This window comes from Carya illinoinensis, chromosome 10 (assembly GCF_018687715.1).
Source record: "Carya illinoinensis cultivar Pawnee chromosome 10, C.illinoinensisPawnee_v1, whole genome shotgun sequence".
Lineage (NCBI taxonomy): Eukaryota > Viridiplantae > Streptophyta > Magnoliopsida > Fagales > Juglandaceae > Carya > Carya illinoinensis.
Genome location: NC_056761.1, coordinates 10,001,482 through 10,023,854, shown reverse-complemented (window position 1 = coordinate 10,023,854; position 22,373 = coordinate 10,001,482). Strand labels below are relative to the sequence as shown.

General features: G+C 37.3%; 1 protein-coding gene and 1 pseudogene across 1 annotated transcript; both read right to left on the bottom strand.

Annotated features, from left to right (window-relative positions):
• Positions 1 to 5,038: 5,038 nt before the first annotated feature.
• Positions 5,039 to 6,424, bottom strand: LOC122278402. Its single transcript, XM_043088594.1, has one exon. It carries the CDS (start codon positions 6,422 to 6,424, stop codon positions 5,039 to 5,041), a length of 1,386 nt encoding a protein of 461 aa, XP_042944528.1.
• Positions 6,425 to 9,982: 3,558 nt separating this feature from the next.
• Positions 9,983 to 21,264, bottom strand: LOC122278401 (annotated as a pseudogene).
• Positions 21,265 to 22,373: the final 1,109 nt, after the last annotated feature.

Sequence of the window (22,373 nt, the reverse complement as noted above, 5' to 3'; positions counted from 1 at the left end):
GTTTATTTTTAGATTCGTCCTCGCTAAAATCCAAACAAAACAATAGGATGCAGTCAACCATGAATTTCTTTCTTACTTTAAATTACTGAAATCATAAATTGCAAAACATAGATAGAAAAAGTCTTCTCTATTTCTTCTCTCTCGATGAAGCAATGAGATAAATCCTCCAAAAATACATTCCTGCATGCTCCATATATATTGTCGTAGGCCTCTTGAACTATTATAAATCTAAAGAAAAGTAATATCATCTTGGGGAAATCAAAACCACTATACATAATCAATTACTCAATATACACAATGCCCTCATGAGGCACACAAAATTGTTTATACTAGCAAGTTACAACAAAAATTCTGTAATTAAATTCCCAGCATGTAGAGTTCTGGTGCCATTACTGGCTACATCTTCACTTGCACCTTCACCCACCCACTTCACTTAGACTTTTAGTCACCTTCAGATTACACTGGAATTTAGCTAAAGCAGCATCACATATTACAAATATGAAATTTTAGTTGCTTCTATATCACCACACAAAATAATTGTGATAATCATGATGCTGCCATTATAAAAGTTGATACATGAGATTGGTGAAGTTTAGATGTTAATTAGATATCCCTTCCATTTCTAGCAGTCCCTTTACAAGGACTGCACATATTTTTCATCAATCCTATGTGTAAAAAGCAAATGTTAATTAAGGTTTTAGTTCAAGTTGACAATTTGAGTACCCTACATATGTACCATCAATTTTCTTGCTTATGTCTGCATCTGTAGCATTGTTGTCATCTTTCTCTGCATCCGATGCCGTGTTTGAATTGGCTCTTCAACATGCATCAGATTGATTCACCACCAACAGGGACTACATCAAAAATGATGGTTCCACCATATCAGGCTTAACAACATCTAGTTCTAATTTGACATGATCAGTAATTACATTATCCTTTAGTTCATTGTTTTCATCAATTGACACAGAATCAGTAGAAATAGAATTAGTTTTTACTTGAGACCTAAAAATATGGGCTAACCTCAGATGATACCTAATTGTCCGGGGTAGAACAGTCGAGATTGACACTCTCAGGATCCTACCCAGTCAGAATTAGTACCACTGAAGCTAGCTTCCTCGACTTCTTCTTGATCCAAGGCTACCACACAGTCAATTCTGTCAACTTGAACCACAACCTTATTTGGCTCCTTTTTCTTTTTGCCACCATGACCAACAAGGTATTTAGCTGTTTCTGCAGCAATAGGCACTGACTGTGCATCTTTTGTACCAACTAAAGGTCGGGGTCACTATTAAGAACATTATCCACATAATTTCCAGCAACCCCTTGATTGTCAATTTCCTTCTCTTAAGTTTCTCTTTTGGCTTTGTAACCTTCCATTGATCAATTGAGCCGATTGCCAAGAATGGGGTACTGTGACGACATCTTTCCAACTAAGAGTCATCTTTTGCATCAATTAATACACTTTTTGATACAAAGAGAATAATGAACCAAGAATAGCTTCAGCAAAACATAAAATAAAAGAGGTAGTCTCTACGTGGCACTAAACTTGGAAACTGAAAACTAGCAACAACATAAAAATAAAATTATTGAAAATGTAGCTTTATCGAATAAAAAACATGACATAAGAGACATGGAGCTGTAGATGAAACACAAATGCCTAAGCAACCTAACATTAGTCCAGTAAAAGAAAATTTTACAGCAGTAAATCTTGTAGACAATTCAATATCAAGGCTGGGGTAACAGGATCTTTGTCATACTTTTTTTATAGGTAATCCAGAAGTTTTATTCATTAGATCAGGATCTTAGTATATTAAGTAGTTCATCTCAAAATCTGTCGGGCATGGTAATGTAAAAAACTAGATTAATCCCATGAACTATTGAATTTGTTTTGTTGTTTCCACCGAAATATATAATATCCAAACATGTTCCTAATAGCCTAATGGCAATGTATTTCTCACATGCATGTATGACAAAAGTAACTTTAATGCAAGAAAAACACATCAAGCAAGAAAAAATAAAACAGATCCAAATCTAACTATCAATGGGATACAAAACTACCAAGAGTTTTAGTTTTTTGCCCACAACTTACTAATCATTTTTCCCTTTGCACCTAAAACTATAGAGAGTTTTAGTTTTTTGCCCACAAATTACACTTATTTTTCTCTTTGCACCTAAAACTACCAAGAGTTTCAGTTTCTACCTTGTCCTTCCTATATTTTTCAGATTGGAACCTACATTACCAAAACTTCCTCAAGAAGCTTGTTGGTATATTAAATAAAGAGGAAGAGTGAAAGCATTTTCAGTTTAATTTCTAATCTAGGTGGGTTAACTGATGTTAATACATTGTAAATTAAATCAAATTAAATATGAATACAGAATGCATTCTGTATCTAGCATTATATCAAAATCTAGCCTCCTAGTAATGAGCAATCTAGTACTATACTTGAAAACTAGCATGGCTTGTGCAAGCTTCTCTTGATTTTAAAATGGTTAAAACTCTGTATACGTCAAATACATAGTATATACAATAATACTAATATGCATTCAACAAGTAGGAACGGTTGACCCTTATGCATTGATATAAACATTACGCTTGAATGAGCAAAGAGAGATACCAGTTGGAAATACGTAGCCATACAAAAATCACATGAGTCTCCCTCAATCACCTATAAAAATAAAAAGCATGGAAGGTTAAGTAAGAATTGAGATAGGTTCAAGTATGCATTACTATGTTAAATGCATCGAAATTAATAGTTAAGCCGGGGGGGAGGGGGGGGGAGATTGTTAACTTATTACATGAATGCATATCATTCTCAGACGAAGTTCCACAACTAGATTCAACTTCTTCACTTTGACCAATTTCTTCATCATCGGTTCTCTCTATATCGTCATCAATGAAGTCTTCATCATCTGCAATGGATCTTGCATGTTGCAATGTTGTATTAACAACAACATGGATTGGTTCTACGTCTGACCTATGCAAGGGATTCCTGATGCCACTATCATCATATTCATGTTCTACATTTGCATACGAGGGTTTGTTCTCTTGGAAAGCAGTAAAATCAACATTCTAATCATATGTCTCATCATCATCATCATCATTGATCAATGGTATAGTTGGAACATCATATATGTTCCTATTGATCACCTCTTGCACGACAGACCAATTATCACGTCTACTATTGTCTTTAAGATAAAACACTTGGCATGCTTGACAGGCAAGGACGAATGGCTCATTCCTATACCATTTTTGAGACATGTTGATGCTAGTTATGTGCTCCCCAATGACTATTCCTCTCCTCATATCACCGACATCAAACCATTCACATTTAAACAAATATACATTACGCCACCCCATGTAGCGTCATTGCAAGATATCAGTCAAAACTCCGTAGAAATCAATAGGATTACCATTGTGTTCTCCTTTAACAACCACACCACTATTCTGGGTTTGGCGATTTTCTCCTCTACATAGTATGTGGAATCTGGCCCCATTCATGATGCAAGTGGAAAATGATGCAAGCCATGAGTCTGGTCCACAAGCGAGTCCATACATATCATCAGATACGTCATCAGGATTTGCTAAACGCATTTCTTGAATTTGTCAAATGAATTCAGCAAAGTTTAGAAATAACATTAACCAAGGTAGTTCTAATTTAGATGTGAGGGTTAATTACTCAAATAAACATACTCGTGTGCAAAACCAAGTGTGGAATTCATTTTGATGTCTACGCTCTACATTATCTAGAGAAATTCCAAACGTCTTCATATAGTGCTCACTAAAAGTACAGATAAACAAACAATTAGGTTATTCCGACCATATTCAAATTCAACTATCTATATTAAGTAGAAGAATTTGAAAGAAATAACAAAATACTTACTCTACATACTGACTAATTTTTGCACAATTATTAAGCACATACCACCTTGCCTTATGAAGTACAGTTTGATCCAATCGATTAGAGGTAGGGGATCCCAAAGGACGTAGCTTTTGTGAGAAAACAAAGAAGCCATCTTCACCTATAGTATCTTTATCTATATCCTTGTTTCGTTCCTCCCGATTATATATAGTCTCAACATCATGGATATACAAGGAGCAGAAAGTTAAGCATTCAATGTGAATATAGGCTTCTACAATTGAGCCTTTTGGACGAGTCTTATTTCTAACATAATGCTTGTATTTCCTCAAATATCGCTCAAAAGAATACATCCATCTATATTGAACTGACCCTGCAAGAAAAGCCTCGTGGGGTAAATGGATGGCGAGGTGTACCATTACAACAAAGAAGCCAGGTGGGAAAATCATCTCAAGCTTGCAGAGGATGATTGCAATGTCCAATTGTAGTTTTTTCAATACTTCCAAAGTTAATGTGCATGCACACAAAGCTTTGAAGAAAGAATTTAACTCAGTCAATGCAAGTCGTATATTAGGTTGGAAAAACCCACTGATTGCAACTGGCAGTAATCTTTGCATAAACACATGACAATCATGACTTTTCATTCCTGATATTTTTCCATCATCAATTGAAACACATATAGAAATGTTTGAGGCAAAACCATCTGGGAATTTAACAAATGCCAGCCATTCACAGAAACGTCTCATTTGATCTAAATCCAACGTGTAGGGCCCAAGCACCATGGAGTACCCACTAGTGGTAGGTTGTAAATGTAATTCCTTTCTTAATCCAAGCTCTTGCAAGTCCTTACTTGCATTAACCATGTCTTCATTTTTTCATTCAATATCCATCATGGTTCCAAACACATTGTCGCAGATGCTTTTATCAATGTGCATAACATCAAGATTGTGTCGTAAAGGTAATGTTGACCAGTAAGGTAGTTCGAAGAATATACTTTTTGTAGTCCAATTCAATTTAATTGGTAAGCGTTTTCTCTTTCGAGCACATTTGCCAAATTCCACATTACCAACCTACCGTAGTTGCTCGATGAGCAAGGAAACATTGAGCTCTTGTGGAGGCAACCGATTCTCCTCCTTTCCATTGAATGCAGCCTTTTTCTTTCTCCAAGGGTGGGCGGATGGTTAGAAGCGACAATGACGCATGTAACAGTATTTTTTGTCATGTTTCAACCACATGGAATCTGTATCCTTATTGCATGACGGGCAAGCCATCTTTCCCTTTGTGCTCCACCTAGAAAGATTGACATATGCAGAAAAGTCATTAATAGTCCACAATAGTGTAGCATGTAAGCGAAAGTGTTCAGACTTTGATGCATCGTAGCTATCTACACCATCCTCCCATAACTCTTTCAGTTCATTCACTAAAAGTTGCAAATAAATATCAATGTCATTTCTTGATGATTTGGGGCCAGGAATGAGCAAGGAGAGCATTAAGTACGGCTCTTTCATGCATAACCAAGGGGGCAAGTTATATGGCATGAGTATGACTGACCATATGCTATAAGGTTTGCTCATATTAATGAACGGGTTAAACCTATCACTAGTTAGCCCCAGTCTGACATTGCGAGAATCTTGGGTGAACCAAGTGTGGTGTTTATCAAATTGTCTCCACATCTTAGAATCAGCAGGATGCCTTAAGGTACTATGGTCATCAACTCGTTCTTCTTTATGCCATTTCATGGACTTTGCTATATTCTTAGACATAAAAAGTCTTTGTAACCTCGGCTTAAGAGGAAAGTATCGCAAAACCTTCTGAAGAATCTTCCATTTTTTTCCTCTAGTTGACATCCACCTTGGCTCCTCGCATTTAGAACAAGCTTCTTTATCTGCATCATGTTTCCAAAATAGTATGCAGTCATTTGTGCAGGCATCTATCTTCATATCACTAAAACCCAAACCATGCTCTAAGTGTCGAGCCTCGTGGTATGAGTTAGGTATTTGGATGTCTGGAAATGCAGCCTTTAAAAATTCTAAAACCATGTGAAATGACTTGATAGTCCACCCACCAACACTTTTGATATGAAGCAACTTGACTATAAATAAGAGTTTAGAAAACTTCTCACAAGTTGGATAAAGAGGAAGTCTCGCATCCTCAAACAACTGGTCAAATGTTTTCGATTGCCAATCACTCATGGGCGGCTGTAAAGTAGTACCACTATCACCGAACGCAGGGTCAATGAATGATGCAGCTTGGGTGTCCTCAATCATCAATAAAATTATGAGATTGAACATTGTATCATCATCAGAAGATGACGAATTGACACTCCAATTTTCACCCTCCCCATGAAATATCCAATGTGTATACCTTGGATCAATATCTATCATAAATAGATGATCTTCGACTTCATTGAATGGTAGGAATAGGATATTACGACATCTCCTATATGGACACCTTATGGTAGTTCTTCCAGGTGCATGGGCTTTTGCCATGGTGAGGAGATTATTAATCCTTTTGCAATATTCACGTGAAGTAAACCTATTTGGCACGTGCATCCAATTCTTGTCCATTTCTTAGGACAATCCCGATTAAGCGAAATGAATAAAACCTTGCACACATCGATGAAATAATTTAGATAGGTTGGTAAAAATGATTAATTAATCAAGGAAGTCAATGGTTCCAAACACCTTAACTCATTGGCATTTGGTCGTATGTCACTAATAATTTGGTATATTACTAACAAACAAAAAACATATAAGAAGCATAGAACTTGAGAGAAATTTATAGACACGTCACATAAGACACTTTATGTTAAGAGGATATAAACAATGAACATATCTCTTGAATGAATTAGACAAGAGAAATCCTTCAATCTTCATAAGTCACATGTTAAAATCATGAAATCAGCATCAAAAAAATGACAAATTATCTAGGGATATATACTATATTTTGATATAATGTCATTGCTGGAGTATAGATCTACCATACAATCAATATGCCTCATAAAAAAATATTAGTATAAAAACTTTCTAAATTATCTCAAATAATGGTTTCTTGGGTGATATGTAATATTTTAGCTAGTTTGATCAGAGCCCTAGGTCACCCAAAAATCATTCAACGTGCTCTAATTAAGCTTTCTACCAATCTTAATCACCAATCCAGATATCAAATATCCATGGATCTCTTTTAGGCAATACAAATGGTTTACTTCAAGTATTATTTACAAAAAAGAGATAATTGCTATAAAAGAGATATATCTACATTCTAATTATGTTATTAGAATATGATTCATTCCACGGCAGAAATGGAACCACCACTAACTGTGTTTGTGAATCGAAGTGGCGGAAGCAATATTCTAGATTAACCACAATATTTTCCAACAGTACTATACGGTGGGCTGCCGAATCATGGTGGGGCTGCCGAATCACGATGGGGCAGCCGAATCATGGTGGGGCAACCTACAGAACAGAGGATTAAGCCCCCCCCCCTCTCCCCGACTCAGAGTAGTAGATAGAACTTGATCAATGACCATCAATCACCAGATCAAAGAGGAGAGAAATGGTCGGAGAGTTAGTTACCGAAGAGGAGACGACGACTTTCGTGGAGGCTAATAGGATCAAGACCGGCGGCTACCTACAGTCTTCGAAATGCCCTGTTTCGTCGCTGAAGTAGAGTAGTGAAATATTGGGGAAAATAGAATGCAGAGATCCCTTCTTTGTCGAAAGCATGGGAATTAAAAAAGAAAGTCGCTGCATGTAAAATCTTATTTGTTGAAGTGAATGAAAGTGACGCAACAACTAGTGATTTTGCTGCGATATTAGTTGCTGCGCCGATTTGTTGTTCGCCTTAAAAAAAAAAAAAGCAGCAAAAGGCATTATATGTTGTAGTGGCTCCATGACTCAATTGTCATAACTCCATTGCTACCATCCAATACTCCTCCATGGGTATGTATTTATACCCTATTCAATTCGTCCATGCAATTTATCCGATAAAATTATCCATCATGCATACAAATCTGAATATGCTAGCTTGGATTTCAGTTAAATGGTTTACACAATGGTGGCTAATTTGTGAGATTGACCTTCATTACATAAAATATAGGCGCAACATTCAACTTTCACCCCCTAGCGGGCAATTGATATGCAGGTGTAACTGAAATTTCACTGTGACAATCTCCTTCCCTCGACATTCTAGTTTGGTGGACCAATCACAATGTTAGCTTTAAAGTGATGGCCATAAATCTGCACACAATGTTAAATTTCACAAACTAACAATATTTATCAATTTCTTAAGTACTAGTTAAGCCAATCAACATTTCCCAAACTTCATCCATATCACGTATATTTTATAGGCACGTGTATAATGTCCAAAATGTAATGTCAACTTCTTATACAGCTTTCTATAAAATTTGCCCATCTAGTAACAACTTGGAATCAAGTCCCATCTAAACTCATTAGGCTTGACGATGAGTGAGTGCATGTATGATAGTATCCATTTCATACCCTTGAACATTATAATAATTAGGGTAACTACTTTTCTTCTTACTCTAGTTGACATACAAATGTGCTAACTATGATTTGGCCCATTGAGAACCATCTTCTAATAATCATATAGCTTGGGGTACATATACCCCAAGTTAATTCTACCACTATTTGCAAAACAAAATCTATTACCAACCATTCCCAATTTTATTACAACTATAAGTTGATGGGCAACCAATGAAAATTTGTACAATAGTGAAACTTTACAAGTTGGCATATAGTTCTCTAACAACACAATGATGGTTTACCCAAACCAAATATGCATAATGCATTGTTTTCAAAAACATATTAATTCATACTTAGTTTCAGTATGATCTTGGTTGAAAATGTGTTTTGTAAGATTGACCTCCTAGTATTGAACCATAAAACTACGACAAATAATACAAGTGCAATTACCAGATGCTTTGCCATGCTAGTTTTAGACTCGATGATCTTACGATTTACATGCAACCCACCTTTCTCGACATTGACACTTGAAGTCATGCATTGCCTACACATAATCCACGTACACATATCTTACTTGTAAACCAATCATCTAATGCCAAGTTATGGGATGATGAGAGGATGATGATAAAATAGATGATGAATAGATATTTTCTTCGTGTGAACTCTTGGCAAACTCTCCTCTTGCGTCTTTTTTGGACCAAACTCAAACAAACACAAACCCCTACATGATTAACCTTTATAATCTATTATCTTTAATTTAAATGTTTTTTTTTTAATTTCAAATGTTATTCATAGGTATGTTAAAATATTTTACATTTATCTTATTCAAAAATTTTATGCATAGTTACTTTTGAGTACTCTTTAGACACTCTACTAATATGATTGGATGCCTCACTTTTTTTTAATATAAAATAATTATTTTGACAAATCATATCAGTTGAGTACATAAAAATATGCAAAAGTGATTGTATACACCAATGTAACGAAACCTTTAACTTCAAAAATTTAATGATTAAGAAAGGATGACGTGGCATCATAATTTATACGTGATGAAACCTTGAAATTTTGGAAATTTGTGATTTGGTAAAAGATAATATTGTATTACAAAATCACAAGAAACATGTGTTCTGTCGTAAGAAATGTTAAAAGAGATGGGCTTCAGCTTGATGTGTTTTATGGGCAAATAATACCTTGGTGTTAGATTCTTCATACATCTTATTAAGATTTTTCATTAAAGTTCAGATGATTATGGTTTAATGTGAATAGATTCTGGTCCATTTTGGTTAAAAGAATAGGCAAGAAAAATAGAAATCCATTTCATTCTTACTTTCCTAAATCAGACTAATATTTATTCACGAATATAAACCATGAAACCGTATTGGATACCATTTACATAATCTCAAGCAGAGGAAAAGCAAATCAACATCATCTGAGGATGTTACAAAGTCAGTACCCTCGTCTAATCAGAAGTTTATTTCTTCGGTCACTGTATCATCAAACTTCTTCTGTGTATATACACGGAAAAGCCACATGATGTTGCAAACAAATCCACTAATTTTCTATTCATTCCGAATTTCTTGAAGGTAAAGAATCTTCATGATAGTTTCGTTACCCTGCAGCGAAAAGCAAACCACCAAAAATCTAAGGAATGAGAAACAAAGTCAATGAGATGTCATATCGTGCAGGATTTTCAGGGCCTTGGGTTGAAATTGTTGAGACATGAAAGCTAAGCAAAAAAGAGGAAAAAGTAGACAAATTTGTACCATTAGATAAATATGCATATATGCTCTTTCTATTATCATCCACCTTCAATGATGCAACATCCTTTTCTCTAGCTACTGCTTCTCTCTTGATTTTTAGACTCTACTTCGATGGCTTTTGTCAGTGCATCAACCTTCTTCATGAGCATCTGCAAGCATTTAACCTCATGTAATCAGTTCTCTACGAGAGAGAGAGAGAGAGAGAGAGAGAGAGAGAGAGAGTAGCTATCTATACCTTTATTTCTTCATCTTTAGCATTTAAAGTACTGTCTCTTACTTCGCAAAGTTTGCTTAAGTTGATGACCTCCTTTTGAAGTCTATTATACAGATATCGTGAGACCACATCTTCATTATTTCCTTTGTTTTGTGGATCCACATTGCTACAACTTTTGGGTTTGATTTCTGGTGAGGCTACTGTTTTATCCTTGTTGCCCTTATAGATATTCAAGTCTGTGTCTGCCCTTATTTCTGTGTTCTCTTTTTCACTACTATCAACAACTTTACTTCTAGATGCCCACATGCCTTTTCTTAGTAGATTTTCTCCGGAAGAGTTTTTCCTTCTCAAGCTACTTGCTTTTTTGAGCTCTCCATCAACATTTGTTGTTTCATTTTCCATATTGGGTTGTTGCAATAATAAGCTTCTACTGATGGAAGAAGCCCTTGGCTGGGAAGTAGACTTCTTTTTTGTTCCACCATTGCTTGTTTGAAAGCCAAAAATGTTACTGGACTTCTCTGTTCTTGAGGACCCACAAAAGCTATTAGGATTGACATAAAAATTCGAGACATCCTTCAAACCTTCTTCAGTAATCTTAAGTCTAAGCTTTAATTTATCCTGAAAAAGTTTACATTCGTACAAAGAATTTACTCAATAATTAAAAGCAAGAGGTTTAGATTGACTAACTAGAAGATTGAGAGTCATATATTCACCTTAAGTTGTGCTTCTGCCTTAGATGTTCTCTTTGATATGGCTAGTTTGTCTCTCAAGCGCTGCATCTCTGCCTACATACAAAATAGAAACAAAAAAAAAACAGTTTTCATTTGTATATTTACTTGAGTTGTCCCACTAATATTGCTCAGTAGTCTTGTCTATTGTTGCATGATCGATCCTCTAAAGTTACTTGAACTGTTAAATGTGTAAAATATTGGGCTCCTGTAATTTTGTAGGAAAAGACAATACCTGAAGTAGTCCTCCACTTTCTGACGGGCATGACCTTATCATTTTCTTCTTTCCACTCATTAGCCACCATAGTTGCAACTCTGTTTGCTAAAACTTTGATTCTTGCTAGTTGTCTTTCCAGAGTCCTCTTTTCCTCCTGAGAATTTGGAACCATTTATAGAAATTTGAAAATGTGACGCCCCCAAATTCTCACGCACGGACACGGAGAAATCGAGACGTCCAGATGATGACATCACAGGTCACCACCCTATCGACGAGTGCCAAGTGTGTGTATAAACCACAAATGTGCACGAAGAACACGCGGCGGATAGCAAAGTCATAAACTAAGTACCAGAATTTTCATTGTTTAATACAAAGCTGTTTAAAATATACATAATAAAATATTACAAAACACAAATATAGTTTCAAAGCCAAATACAAAACATAACCCAATTCAGAACTTCGGAGGAGCCGCATCCTCGGGCCCAGCCTCCTCCTCCTCCTCGAACCCTGCACCAAAATCTACGAAACCAAAAATGATGCTATAGGTAAGTAAGATCCAAACACCACTAGATAAAAACATAATAAACTCCACAATATGCAGGAAAGAATGCAAATGCTCACATCTCATAAAATTACATTTTTCCACGCACGCCAAAATCCCATTTGGCCCCAAAAACGTATTCCTCACCAACTCAAGCCAAAAGTCTCATTTGGCCCAAAACTTATCCTTTAAACATAAGCTCGCCATTATCCCCGATAATGGCCCAAAAACCAGATCGTCAGAGCACTGTAAGCGGGACTCTACCACCATCCCTGCTCACCACTGTCCCTACACGAACACTGTAGGCGGGAATCACAGGCGGGACTCTACCACCGTCCCTACTCACCACCGTCCCTACGCGAGCACCGTAGGCAGGAATCACAGGTGGGATTCTACCACCGTCCCTGCTCACCACCGTCCCTACCCGAGCACCGTAGGCGGGAATCATAGGCGGGACTCTACCACCATCTCTACTCACCACCTACGCGAGCACCATAGGCGGGAATCACAGGTGGGATTCTACCACCGTCCCTGCTTACCACCATCACTACATGTGCCTCTGACTCAAACCAGTTAGTACAACCATTCACATATACCATAAATCATTTCTCGCTTACAAGCCCAGCTTTCATTTTTCAAACACATGTACATGCATGCAACTACACGAAAAATCCAGTTTTTCCCTTTTTAAACATGAACATGCGTGCACTATACAAAGCAAACATCAAGGTACAAATATCTCAAACAAACATCAACATCAACCCAACAACTCTGTCCTCAATCCATCCGATCCCCGAACTCATCGGACTCAATCCGGAATCAACCAACCAATCCAATAATTATTGTAAGAGTAAAATATATTTAAATCTAAAAGTAGAGTTTTGAAAATATTTACAGCGCTATACGGTATTTTTCGAAAGCTCGCGGCGTTGTAAACGGCGAAGGAAAAGCAACGTAACAGTGTAATTTACACTGTGGCCGTGGGTAATAAATTACCCACTTTCGAACAGGGACAAACCAAGGCACGAAATTGATAGGGAATGGTCTTGAGATGTTTATGAAGTTAAAGGAAACGAGTTTTGGCCGTGGGTGGTGGTGAAAACGGCGGTGGAGGAGTCTAAAGGGGCTGAACGAAGTTGAGCTCATGGGAGCTGCTCCGGCAACGGATCGAGGCCATAATTGGGTGGGTTAGGACGGCAAGAGGTAGGAGATAAAGCTGTGAAGAGGTGGTGGCCGGAGGTGGTGCGACAGCGCCGGAATCGGTGAAAAACCGTGTGGCTTGGAGGAGCTCGTGGTGGCTAACGGTGGTTCGGATGGAGGTGAAACTTGGTGGGGATGTTCATCGGTGAGAGGGGAAGAAAACTGGGTGGGTGGTATAGGCCACGCTGCTGGCGAGCGGCAGTTCTGGGCTGCGAAAGCAACCAACGATAGGGGAAAAAAACAGGGCTGGTGCCATGACTTCTAGCCGTGCGTGGCGGTTAACGGCTAGTCCGATGGCTCTGGTGGGAGGGGAAGAGAATGGTAGGGGTGGTGTACTACATGGCGGCTGAACGGCAGCGCACCAGACGGTCAAAGGGGTGGCGACGGTAAGGAGAAAGAAACGAGGCAGCTCGTGGGGAGAGAGAAAACGGGGAGGAAAAGAAGAAGAAAAATAAAGAAAGGAAAGAAAAGAAGAAAAAGAAAAGGAAAAAAGGGAAAAAGAAAAAGAGAAATGAAATGAAATGAGGTCCAGTCCTCACTCCGGAAACTAAAAACTGATCCGCCGAAAACGATATTAAAAACCGTAAAACGACTAAATAAATTAAACACCGCATCAAATAAATTAAAACCAATTTAAAATACAATAATTTAAAATAAATAAACCAATATATTAATTGAATTAAAAACAACCCTTCAGTGAAAATACATGTAAAAGCGGGTGATCACATCCTCCCCCCCTTAAAAACAAATTTCGTCCTCGAAATTTGCAAGATTAACCATCAGTGCCAAAAAGATACAAGATACAACTCTGAACCTAATTGAGAGATACATATCATCGACAACTCCCAACAAATCCAAAGGTTATTATTTTCACATCATAAATTACTAATATCAACGACGTCTCTGCTTTACCTTCCAAACTTCCATTCCATTCAAGCTTTGTTAACCTAATAGCCACTTCCAAAGTTAACCATCCATAAACCAAATTGTACGACCAAAAGATTAATCTCCCATTAAAACTTCGAATCATTACTAATTCCTCAAAATCAACACAAAATTTGAACTTCTAAGAATCTCCAAAAATCATGCTTTCGCGCGCACTCTGATAACTCACCAAAATGCATAAAGGCTATGTCCTCAAAAATTAATATCATGAAGTATAAGCTCAATCCACACCTAATCACAAGAAAAGCTTTACCACCTTTCCATAGAAAATCATATACCTCCAAAAACCACAAATCTCCACTCATTCCTCAGTTGGCCATCGCTGCCCTAAACGAAAACCAACATTCCGCAAAAATACATCCATTGATTGATGACGGAAACCAGTACTAATCAACCTCTAGGCCCCAATTTGAAAACACATAATATCATCCCAAAATACACCTGTCTCTTCTGAAGATAAGGAACATCTCCAAAAGCCCAAGTCCTTCCTAGCCAACCAATGAGAGCGCCTATAACCTCTATCCGATATCCCACACTTCAAGCTCATTACCTATATTTTGAATAACATCTAATCTTGCATTAACTAACTCACTATAAACTACCATTGACTTCACCTAGACATAATCGAAACGCTCTTGGTAACTCACCCACCTACTTGTACTCTCAAAAACTTTAGTTTTAGGATAACTAATTCCTTCAATAGCACTTCACAAAAACATCTCAAGACAGGCCATACTATTTAAATCTTCAATCCATCAAAACTATTAAACAACACTCATGGATTCTAATACTTTATTACTTCACACATAAGATTATGCTACCCACCGTTGGTGCGTAAGTTTCAACTTCCAAGATTACTTACCACACATGATGACCTAACATCTCTTTTCAAGTTAAATAACCATATCCCCAATTCTCCCAACTGGATACTTGATCTCCAAAGAAAAGTATAGCCTCACCAATTTAAATTCCTATGACTTCAAGTTGCAATTACTTCTCAAGATAAACACAACAGTCGTTTCAAACCATCATCCCAAAGGATAACCCACTTCGACTGCACATTCCGTTCAACTTACCAAACAATTCAAAGCCAAAATCTCTTGAATTTAATATTACCACACAGATTCCTCTTCAACTCCTACCAAGCCAAAATAGATGAGACTAGGACCCGCACTCCCCGGAATCCATACGCACTTACCATTACTACTCATCGATCTCATGTACTCTTAGCCAACACCAAAAATCATCCAAATGTACAAGTGATCCATTATCACATTTCCATCATCTGGACTTATATCCTCAACTCAACAAGAATCATTCTTGATTCTACTCAACTTGTATCCTTAAATCAGCAACTAGTCATTGCTTAAAGTTTGGTATCGAGAATGACCTTAAACCTGCTAAGAATCCATTCCCAAAAGTCTACAGATCATATAGCCTCAAATTCAATCATATTCAATACCAACACAAAATCTACTATTTCCAACACCCTGATGGACCTATATCTTTCGAATCAATAGAATCATTTCCTAAAATCTACCACTACAACCTCGAGTTAACAATAATTATTTTCTAAACTAGCTCGATATCTTCAATCCTCAAAAAAATACACGAACTAGATCATTACCTCCAATCCTCAAAGGAATCTACTCTAGAAAATTTTCATATCAATAACTCAACTCTAATCATCTCCATTTTAATGGTTACAAACTAATCACTCATTAGAGTAGATCAAGTTACAGCACTAAGTCTGTAAAACTAAGAACTCAATTCTTATAATAAATCAGTCCTTCAACTCTGCAACTCTAAAACCTTAAATCAAATAAGAATCATCTTTCGGAACTTCTAATATCAATGAACTCACATCACACAATAGAAAAATCGAATCTCGAATCTTTCAAATTCTCAAACATTAATAGATAATAAATCATTTTCTGAAATTCTCAAGATTGGTGGCTTTAATCCAAAACATTCACCTTAACAGCTTGTAAAATCTAAAGCCCCAATTGTCACCAATTTATTCATCCGAATCACGAAATCTACAAGTCGAAATTTAATTACTCCCCCCCAAAGCTTGTCGAACCTAACACCTTAATTATCATAAACTTATTTTCCTAAAATCTATAAGGCCCCAAACTTTAAAACTTTAATGAAACTTCATAAAATCTATCCTTGAAATTTGTTGAACTTACAATCTACTACGTTATAGACCATTTCATAAACTCCACAGAACTAAAGAACTCAATTATTCTACTTCCCTAAAAGATCACCCAGATCATGTCATTCTCTCCAAGCTTCGATAATATAAATATATATATATATTTAAAAGAAAACAAAACCACACAAGGCATTCATCATGAAGGATTAGATTAGACCCATACCTGCCATGACTCCAGCATTCTGAGTCTCCGTAACTTCACCTCCAATGGTACCAGGAGTCACTGCGTACATTCGAGTCTGAGCCAATTGCCTCTGGTTAGCTCTACCACTGCAACGAGCTCCACTGCTTTCTTGAACTCGACTAGGGCATTCACGAGCAAGATGCCCTGTCTGACCGCATTCAAAACATTGGTTACTACCCAGACGACACTCGCCTCCGTGAGCTCTATTACATCTTCCACAAACTGGCACTCGTCCTCCCATACGCACTCCCGAAGTTGCTAATGGTCGACTCCCGGTCCGTTGAACAAACTTCTGAGGCAAACCCGAACTACTTCCTTCACCAGAAAAACTCCGCCTCTTATGTCCTGGAGGGGAGCCCATTCTCAAATTATTCTCTCGCTCCACAAGAGTAGCCACATCCACTAAATTCTGAAAAGTGGATATCCGGTGGCTGACCACTATATGGCGTATATCAGGACATAGACCCTCCTGGAAACGCTCGGCTCGCATTTCCTCTGTGGCGATGAGGTGGGGAGCAAATCGCTCAAGTTCTATAAATCTTCGGGTGTACTGTTCCACGGTCATGCTCCCTTTGACCAAACTTGAGAACTCTCTTGCTTTTTGCCTCCTCACGGAAGCGGGAAAGAACCGATCATTAAACTCTTTCTTGAAGCACTGCCAGGTTACAGCGGCAAAAGATCCCAACTCTAATTCCAGCATTACTCTCTTTGTATCCCACCACTCAGAAACGGTGCCTTGCAATAGATAGCTGGTGTAGAGTACTTGTTGCACCTCAGTGCAACCACACACCTCAAAAGTTCTTTCCAAGTCTCTGACCTACTTTCCAGCTTGAAGTGGATCCTCTTCTACAGTGAAGTGTGGAGTTCTATGCGCCAGAAAGCGCTCATAGGTGCACCCAGCTTGCACCCCTCCACTAGGCCCTCCAGGTAGTAGCCATGGTCCTCCTTGTTGCCAAGGCCCTTCTTGTTGCCAAGGCCCTTCTTGTTGTGGCCAAGAACCTCCTTGTTGTCGCCAATGCCCTCCTTGTTGTGGTCTAAAATTCTATTACATAAACTCAGTCATCTGCCGTATCGTTTGGGCTATAGAATCATCTCTCGGTGTATCGTCTCGAGGCCCTTGAGTAGATTTTCTTAGTCTCACCATCTTCCTGCCACAACACAACCTTTGACCCCCCTTTAAGAAAAACAAATAAAAACCAACAACATAAAACTAAAAACCACATAACAAGAAACAAAAAGAAACCAGCATACAACAAAATAATTAAATAAATAAAACAAGCAACAAGCATCAAACAAAAAAAAACAAATCAAATAACAACTTTATTTAAAATAAATTTTAAAACACAAATTTAAAAACATTTTGGTACTCCCTACGTGACATGTGGTTTTACCCAGAGCCAAACCGCTTTGATACCACCTGTGAAGCCCCCAAATCCCCACACACGGAAACGGAGAAATCGAGACGTCCGGATGATGACATCACGGGTCACCACCCTATCGACGAGTGCCAAGTGTGTGTATAAACAACAAATATGCACGAAGAAACATGCAGCGGATAGCAAAGTCATAAACTAAGTACCAGAATTTTCATTGTTTAATACAAAACTGTTCAAAACATACATAATAAAATATTACAAAACACAAATATAGTTTCAAAGCCAAATACAAAATATAACCCAACTCAAAACTTCGGCGGAGCCGCATCCTCGGGCTCAGCCTCCTCCTCCTCCTCGAACCCTGCACCAAAATCTACGGAACCAAATATGGTGCCGTAGGTAAGTAAGATCCAAACACCACTAGATAAAAACATAATAAACTCCACAATATGCAGGAAAGAATGCAAATGCTCACATCCCATAAAATCACATTTTTTCATGCACGCCAAAATCCCATTTGGCCCCAAAAACGTATTTCTCACCAACTCACGCCAAAAGTCTCATTTGACCCAAAAATTATCCTTTAAACATAAGCTCGCCATTATCCCCGATAATGGCCTAAAAACCAGACAGTCAGAGCATTGTAGGGAGGAATCACAGGCGGGACTCTACCACCATCCCTGCTCACCACCGTCCCTACACGAACACCGTAGGCGGGAATCACAGGCGGGACTCTACCACCATCCCTGCTCACCACTGTCCCTACGCGAGCACCGTAGGCGGGAATCACAGGCAGGATTCTACCACCGTCCCTGCTTACCACCATCCCTACACGTGCCTCTGACTCAAACCAGTCAGTACAACCGTTCACATATACCATAAATTATTTCTTGCTTACAAGCCCAGCTTTCATTTTTCAAACATATGTACATGCATGCAACTACACGAAAAACTCTGTTTTTCCCTTTTTAAACATGAACATGCGTGCACCATACAAAGCAAACCCATTTAAATTCTAAAGTAGAGTTTGAAAAATACTTACAGCACTATACGGTATTTTTTGAAAGCTCGCGGCGTTGTAAACGGCGGAGGAAAAGCAACATAACAGTGTAATTTACACTGTGGCCGTGGGTAATAAATTACCCACTTTTGAACGGGGACAAACCAAGGCACGAAATTGATAGGGAATGGTCTTGAGATGTTTATGAAGCTAAAGGAAACGAGTTTTAGCCGTGGGTGGTGGTGGAAATGGCGGTGGAGGAGCTTAAAGGGGCTGAACGGAGTTGAGCTCGTGGGAGTTGCTCCGGCAACGGATCGAGGCTGGAATTGGGTGGGTTAGGACGGTAAGAGGTAGGGGATGAATCTATGAAGAGGTGGTGGCCGGAGGTGGTGCAACGGCGCCGAAATCGGTGAAAAACCGTGTGGCTTAGAGGAGGTAATGGTGGCTCGGATGGAGGTGAAACTTGGTGGGGATGTTCATCAGTGAGAGGGGAAGAAAACTGGGTGGGTGGTATAGGCCACGCCACCGGCGAGCGGCAGTTCTAGGCTACGAAGGCAACCGGCAACAGGGGGGAAAAATAGGGATGGTGCCGTGACTTCCAGCCGTGCGTGGTGGCTAACGGCTGGTCCGATGGCTCTAAAAATTGGTGAGAATGATCTCTGGTGGGAGGGGAAGAGAATGGTGGGGGTGGTGTACTACACGGCAGCCAGACGGCGGCGCATCAGACGGTCAAAGGGGTGGCGATGGTAAGGAGAAAAAGAAGAGGCAGCTCGCGGGGAGAGAGAAAACGGGGAGGAAAAGAAGAAGAAAAAGAAAGAAAGAAAAGAAAAGAAGAAAAAGAAAAGGAAAATGGGAAAAAGAAAAACAGAAAAGAAAAGAAATAAGGTCCAGTCCTCACTCCGGAAACTAAAAACTGATCCGCCTAAAACGATATTAAAAACCGTAAAACGACTAAATAAATTAAACACCGCATCAAATAAATTAAAACCAATTTAAAATACAATAATTTAAAATAATTAAACCAATATATTAATTAAATTAAAAATAACCCTTCAGTGAAAATACACGTAAAAGCGGGTCATCACAGAAAAAGTGCAAGATACTGTAACCACCTTATATAAGCATGACACATACATTCAATTCTTCCATCCACCGTTTGTAGTCATGAATGGAATTTGCTGCAGCCCCACCAGATAGAATAGCCTCCTCAAGCTCTTGAATCGTTTGACTAAGCTTTTCAACCTCTAATACCTTTTAGCGATTGGTTTTCTCAAGGTTTCTGTTCTCCTCCTGCATGTGGTATTTCAAAAACTTGGTTAATGACTCAAAAGCTTGTTATTTCCATCAATAAAACTGGGTTTGATGAAGTCATGCCTGGCAAATCTCAATCTGTCTCTTCAATTGGTAGTTATGATTTTGAACTTCCTCTATCATTAAAGCCCTATCTAAAGCACTTCTCAAGATCTTCTCTGCTTCAAGTAGAGCTGATTCTTTTGACTTGGTGAGACGTTCCATAGCCTTCTTATCCTCCTGTAATGCTACAATCTGAACGGCCAAGAGTAGTGGAAAAGTGCACGCAGTGTGAGCCATAAAAAATGTCCATAAACTGCATTGGCTTTAAACTGTCATCATCTCTTACCTCATTTTTGTACATTTTGATTTCAGCTTCAAGAGGAGGAAAAAATAACTCAATAGGAACGGAGTCATTGTCTTTTTGATTTGCATACACCCTCCTAAGGGTTGCTTCAACAGCATGTTGTGCAGCCAATGCATCTTTCTTCTCACTTGCAAGTTTCTTGATTTCAAGGTTCTGTATTGACATAATTGGAATATCATAGCCTCTAGAATTTAGCACATATATCTGTAGCTCCAAGAAATCTTGGTAAAGCAACCTCAACTTACCTTATATTCAATAAGATTTTCACTGATTCGGAGTTTCTCTTCCGTTTTAGTAACTTCATTTTTGTGCTATTTAAATAACAAAATAAATATAAACACCAATTTAGTGGTGAACTTTATATAAACAAATTTCTTCCAACAAAGGACTTTTACTGTACTTAGAATTACCTAGTCTGCATTGATGTGTGCAAACTGTGAGTGATTATGTCTGGCATGTGATTACCTCTCCTACAGCCTAGCTTATCCTTCAAAGCCTCAATCGCTCGCAAAGCCTTGATTTCTCCTGTCAACTCCTAACTCCCTATCCTTCTCATAACAATATTAAAAGGTGGAAAAAGAATAGTTATTTCTACCCAAAATGTGTTTATCATTCCACAGGGGTAGTTTCTAACTTATATATATATATATATATATATATATATATATATATATATATATATATATATATCAATATATTAATATCTTAATATTAATATATATATATATATAATTAACAATTTTATATTATATTATATAATATAAAAAACTTATAAATATATATCCGTCCAGTTCTGTAATATGAAAATCCACACTAATTTTGAACTGATTTCAATTTTTGAGAACCTATACCGCACCGGATTACTTACAAACTGGACCGACATTGATTAGATGAAAAATTTGAGTGATGGTTAGATAAAAAATTTGAAAATTTGAAATCGATAAAGTATTTTATATTTGAATAATATTTGGGAACAAAATACCTGAAAATATCTTAGAATACTCGAGAACAATCGTGTGCCCAAGCCATAAATTTATGGCATGTTCGGGATTGCGATAGGAAAGTTCTTTTGGAATTGTGATAGGAAATAGAACTTTTCACAACAACGCTTTTAATTAAAAAAAAAATACTTTTAAAAAATTGTTTACTATTTAATAAGGACAGTGCTTCACCTACCTAGGGTTGTCTAGTCGTTTTTTTTTTCAATACATTTTATTTATGTTCTTAAACATTTTTTTCACAACATCATTTAATAAACATGCACTTAAAATATGCATAAAGAAATAATTATAAGCGAGTTTTGATATATATATATATATATATATATATATATATATATATATATATATTTGTGTTTATGTGTGTATGTCTATCCCCTCGAGATTTCTTGGTTGTCCCTTGTGTGTATGTGTATAGCCTGTACAATATGGGAATTTTCAGAATTTTTAAAACTTTTCATAATTTCATTCTTAAACATCAATCAAATAGCAAATACTTTTTAATTTTTAATTTTTAATGCTTTTATCTAATCATTAAATAATTATTATTCAAACAAAAAAATCAATTCAACTTTTATAAATTTCAAAATGAAACACAAAAATTAATATAATTTTTATAAACTTCAAAATAAAAATTATATTAAAAAATTATATTCAAACAATATTTTAACGTTATAATATTTTATTCAATTTTTTTTTCTCCTTTTACAAAACTCAACAAAATACTATCACTTTAACTATTTTATTACTATTCACATAATTATAAGATACTATAGTATCCAAACAAGCCTTTAAAATGGCTCATAGAAATGTTTTGGAAAAGTAAATACTTATAAACAAAATTATTCGAGGCCTGGTTTTTGAACATTTTCGAGAGTTCAAGATTTGAGGGGGACTAGTACTTTATGGAGCTTTTGTTTAAGGAGAAACAATGGAGGGTGGAATTCGCATTCTTAGGCAATAGGCCGCATGCATGGATTCTATGCAGAAAAAC

Excerpts from the sequence above, each read along its gene's own strand:
- LOC122278402 (XM_043088594.1), bottom strand. The coding sequence starts at position 6,424 with ATGGACAAGAATTGGATGCACGTGCCAAATAGGTTTACTTCACGTGAA.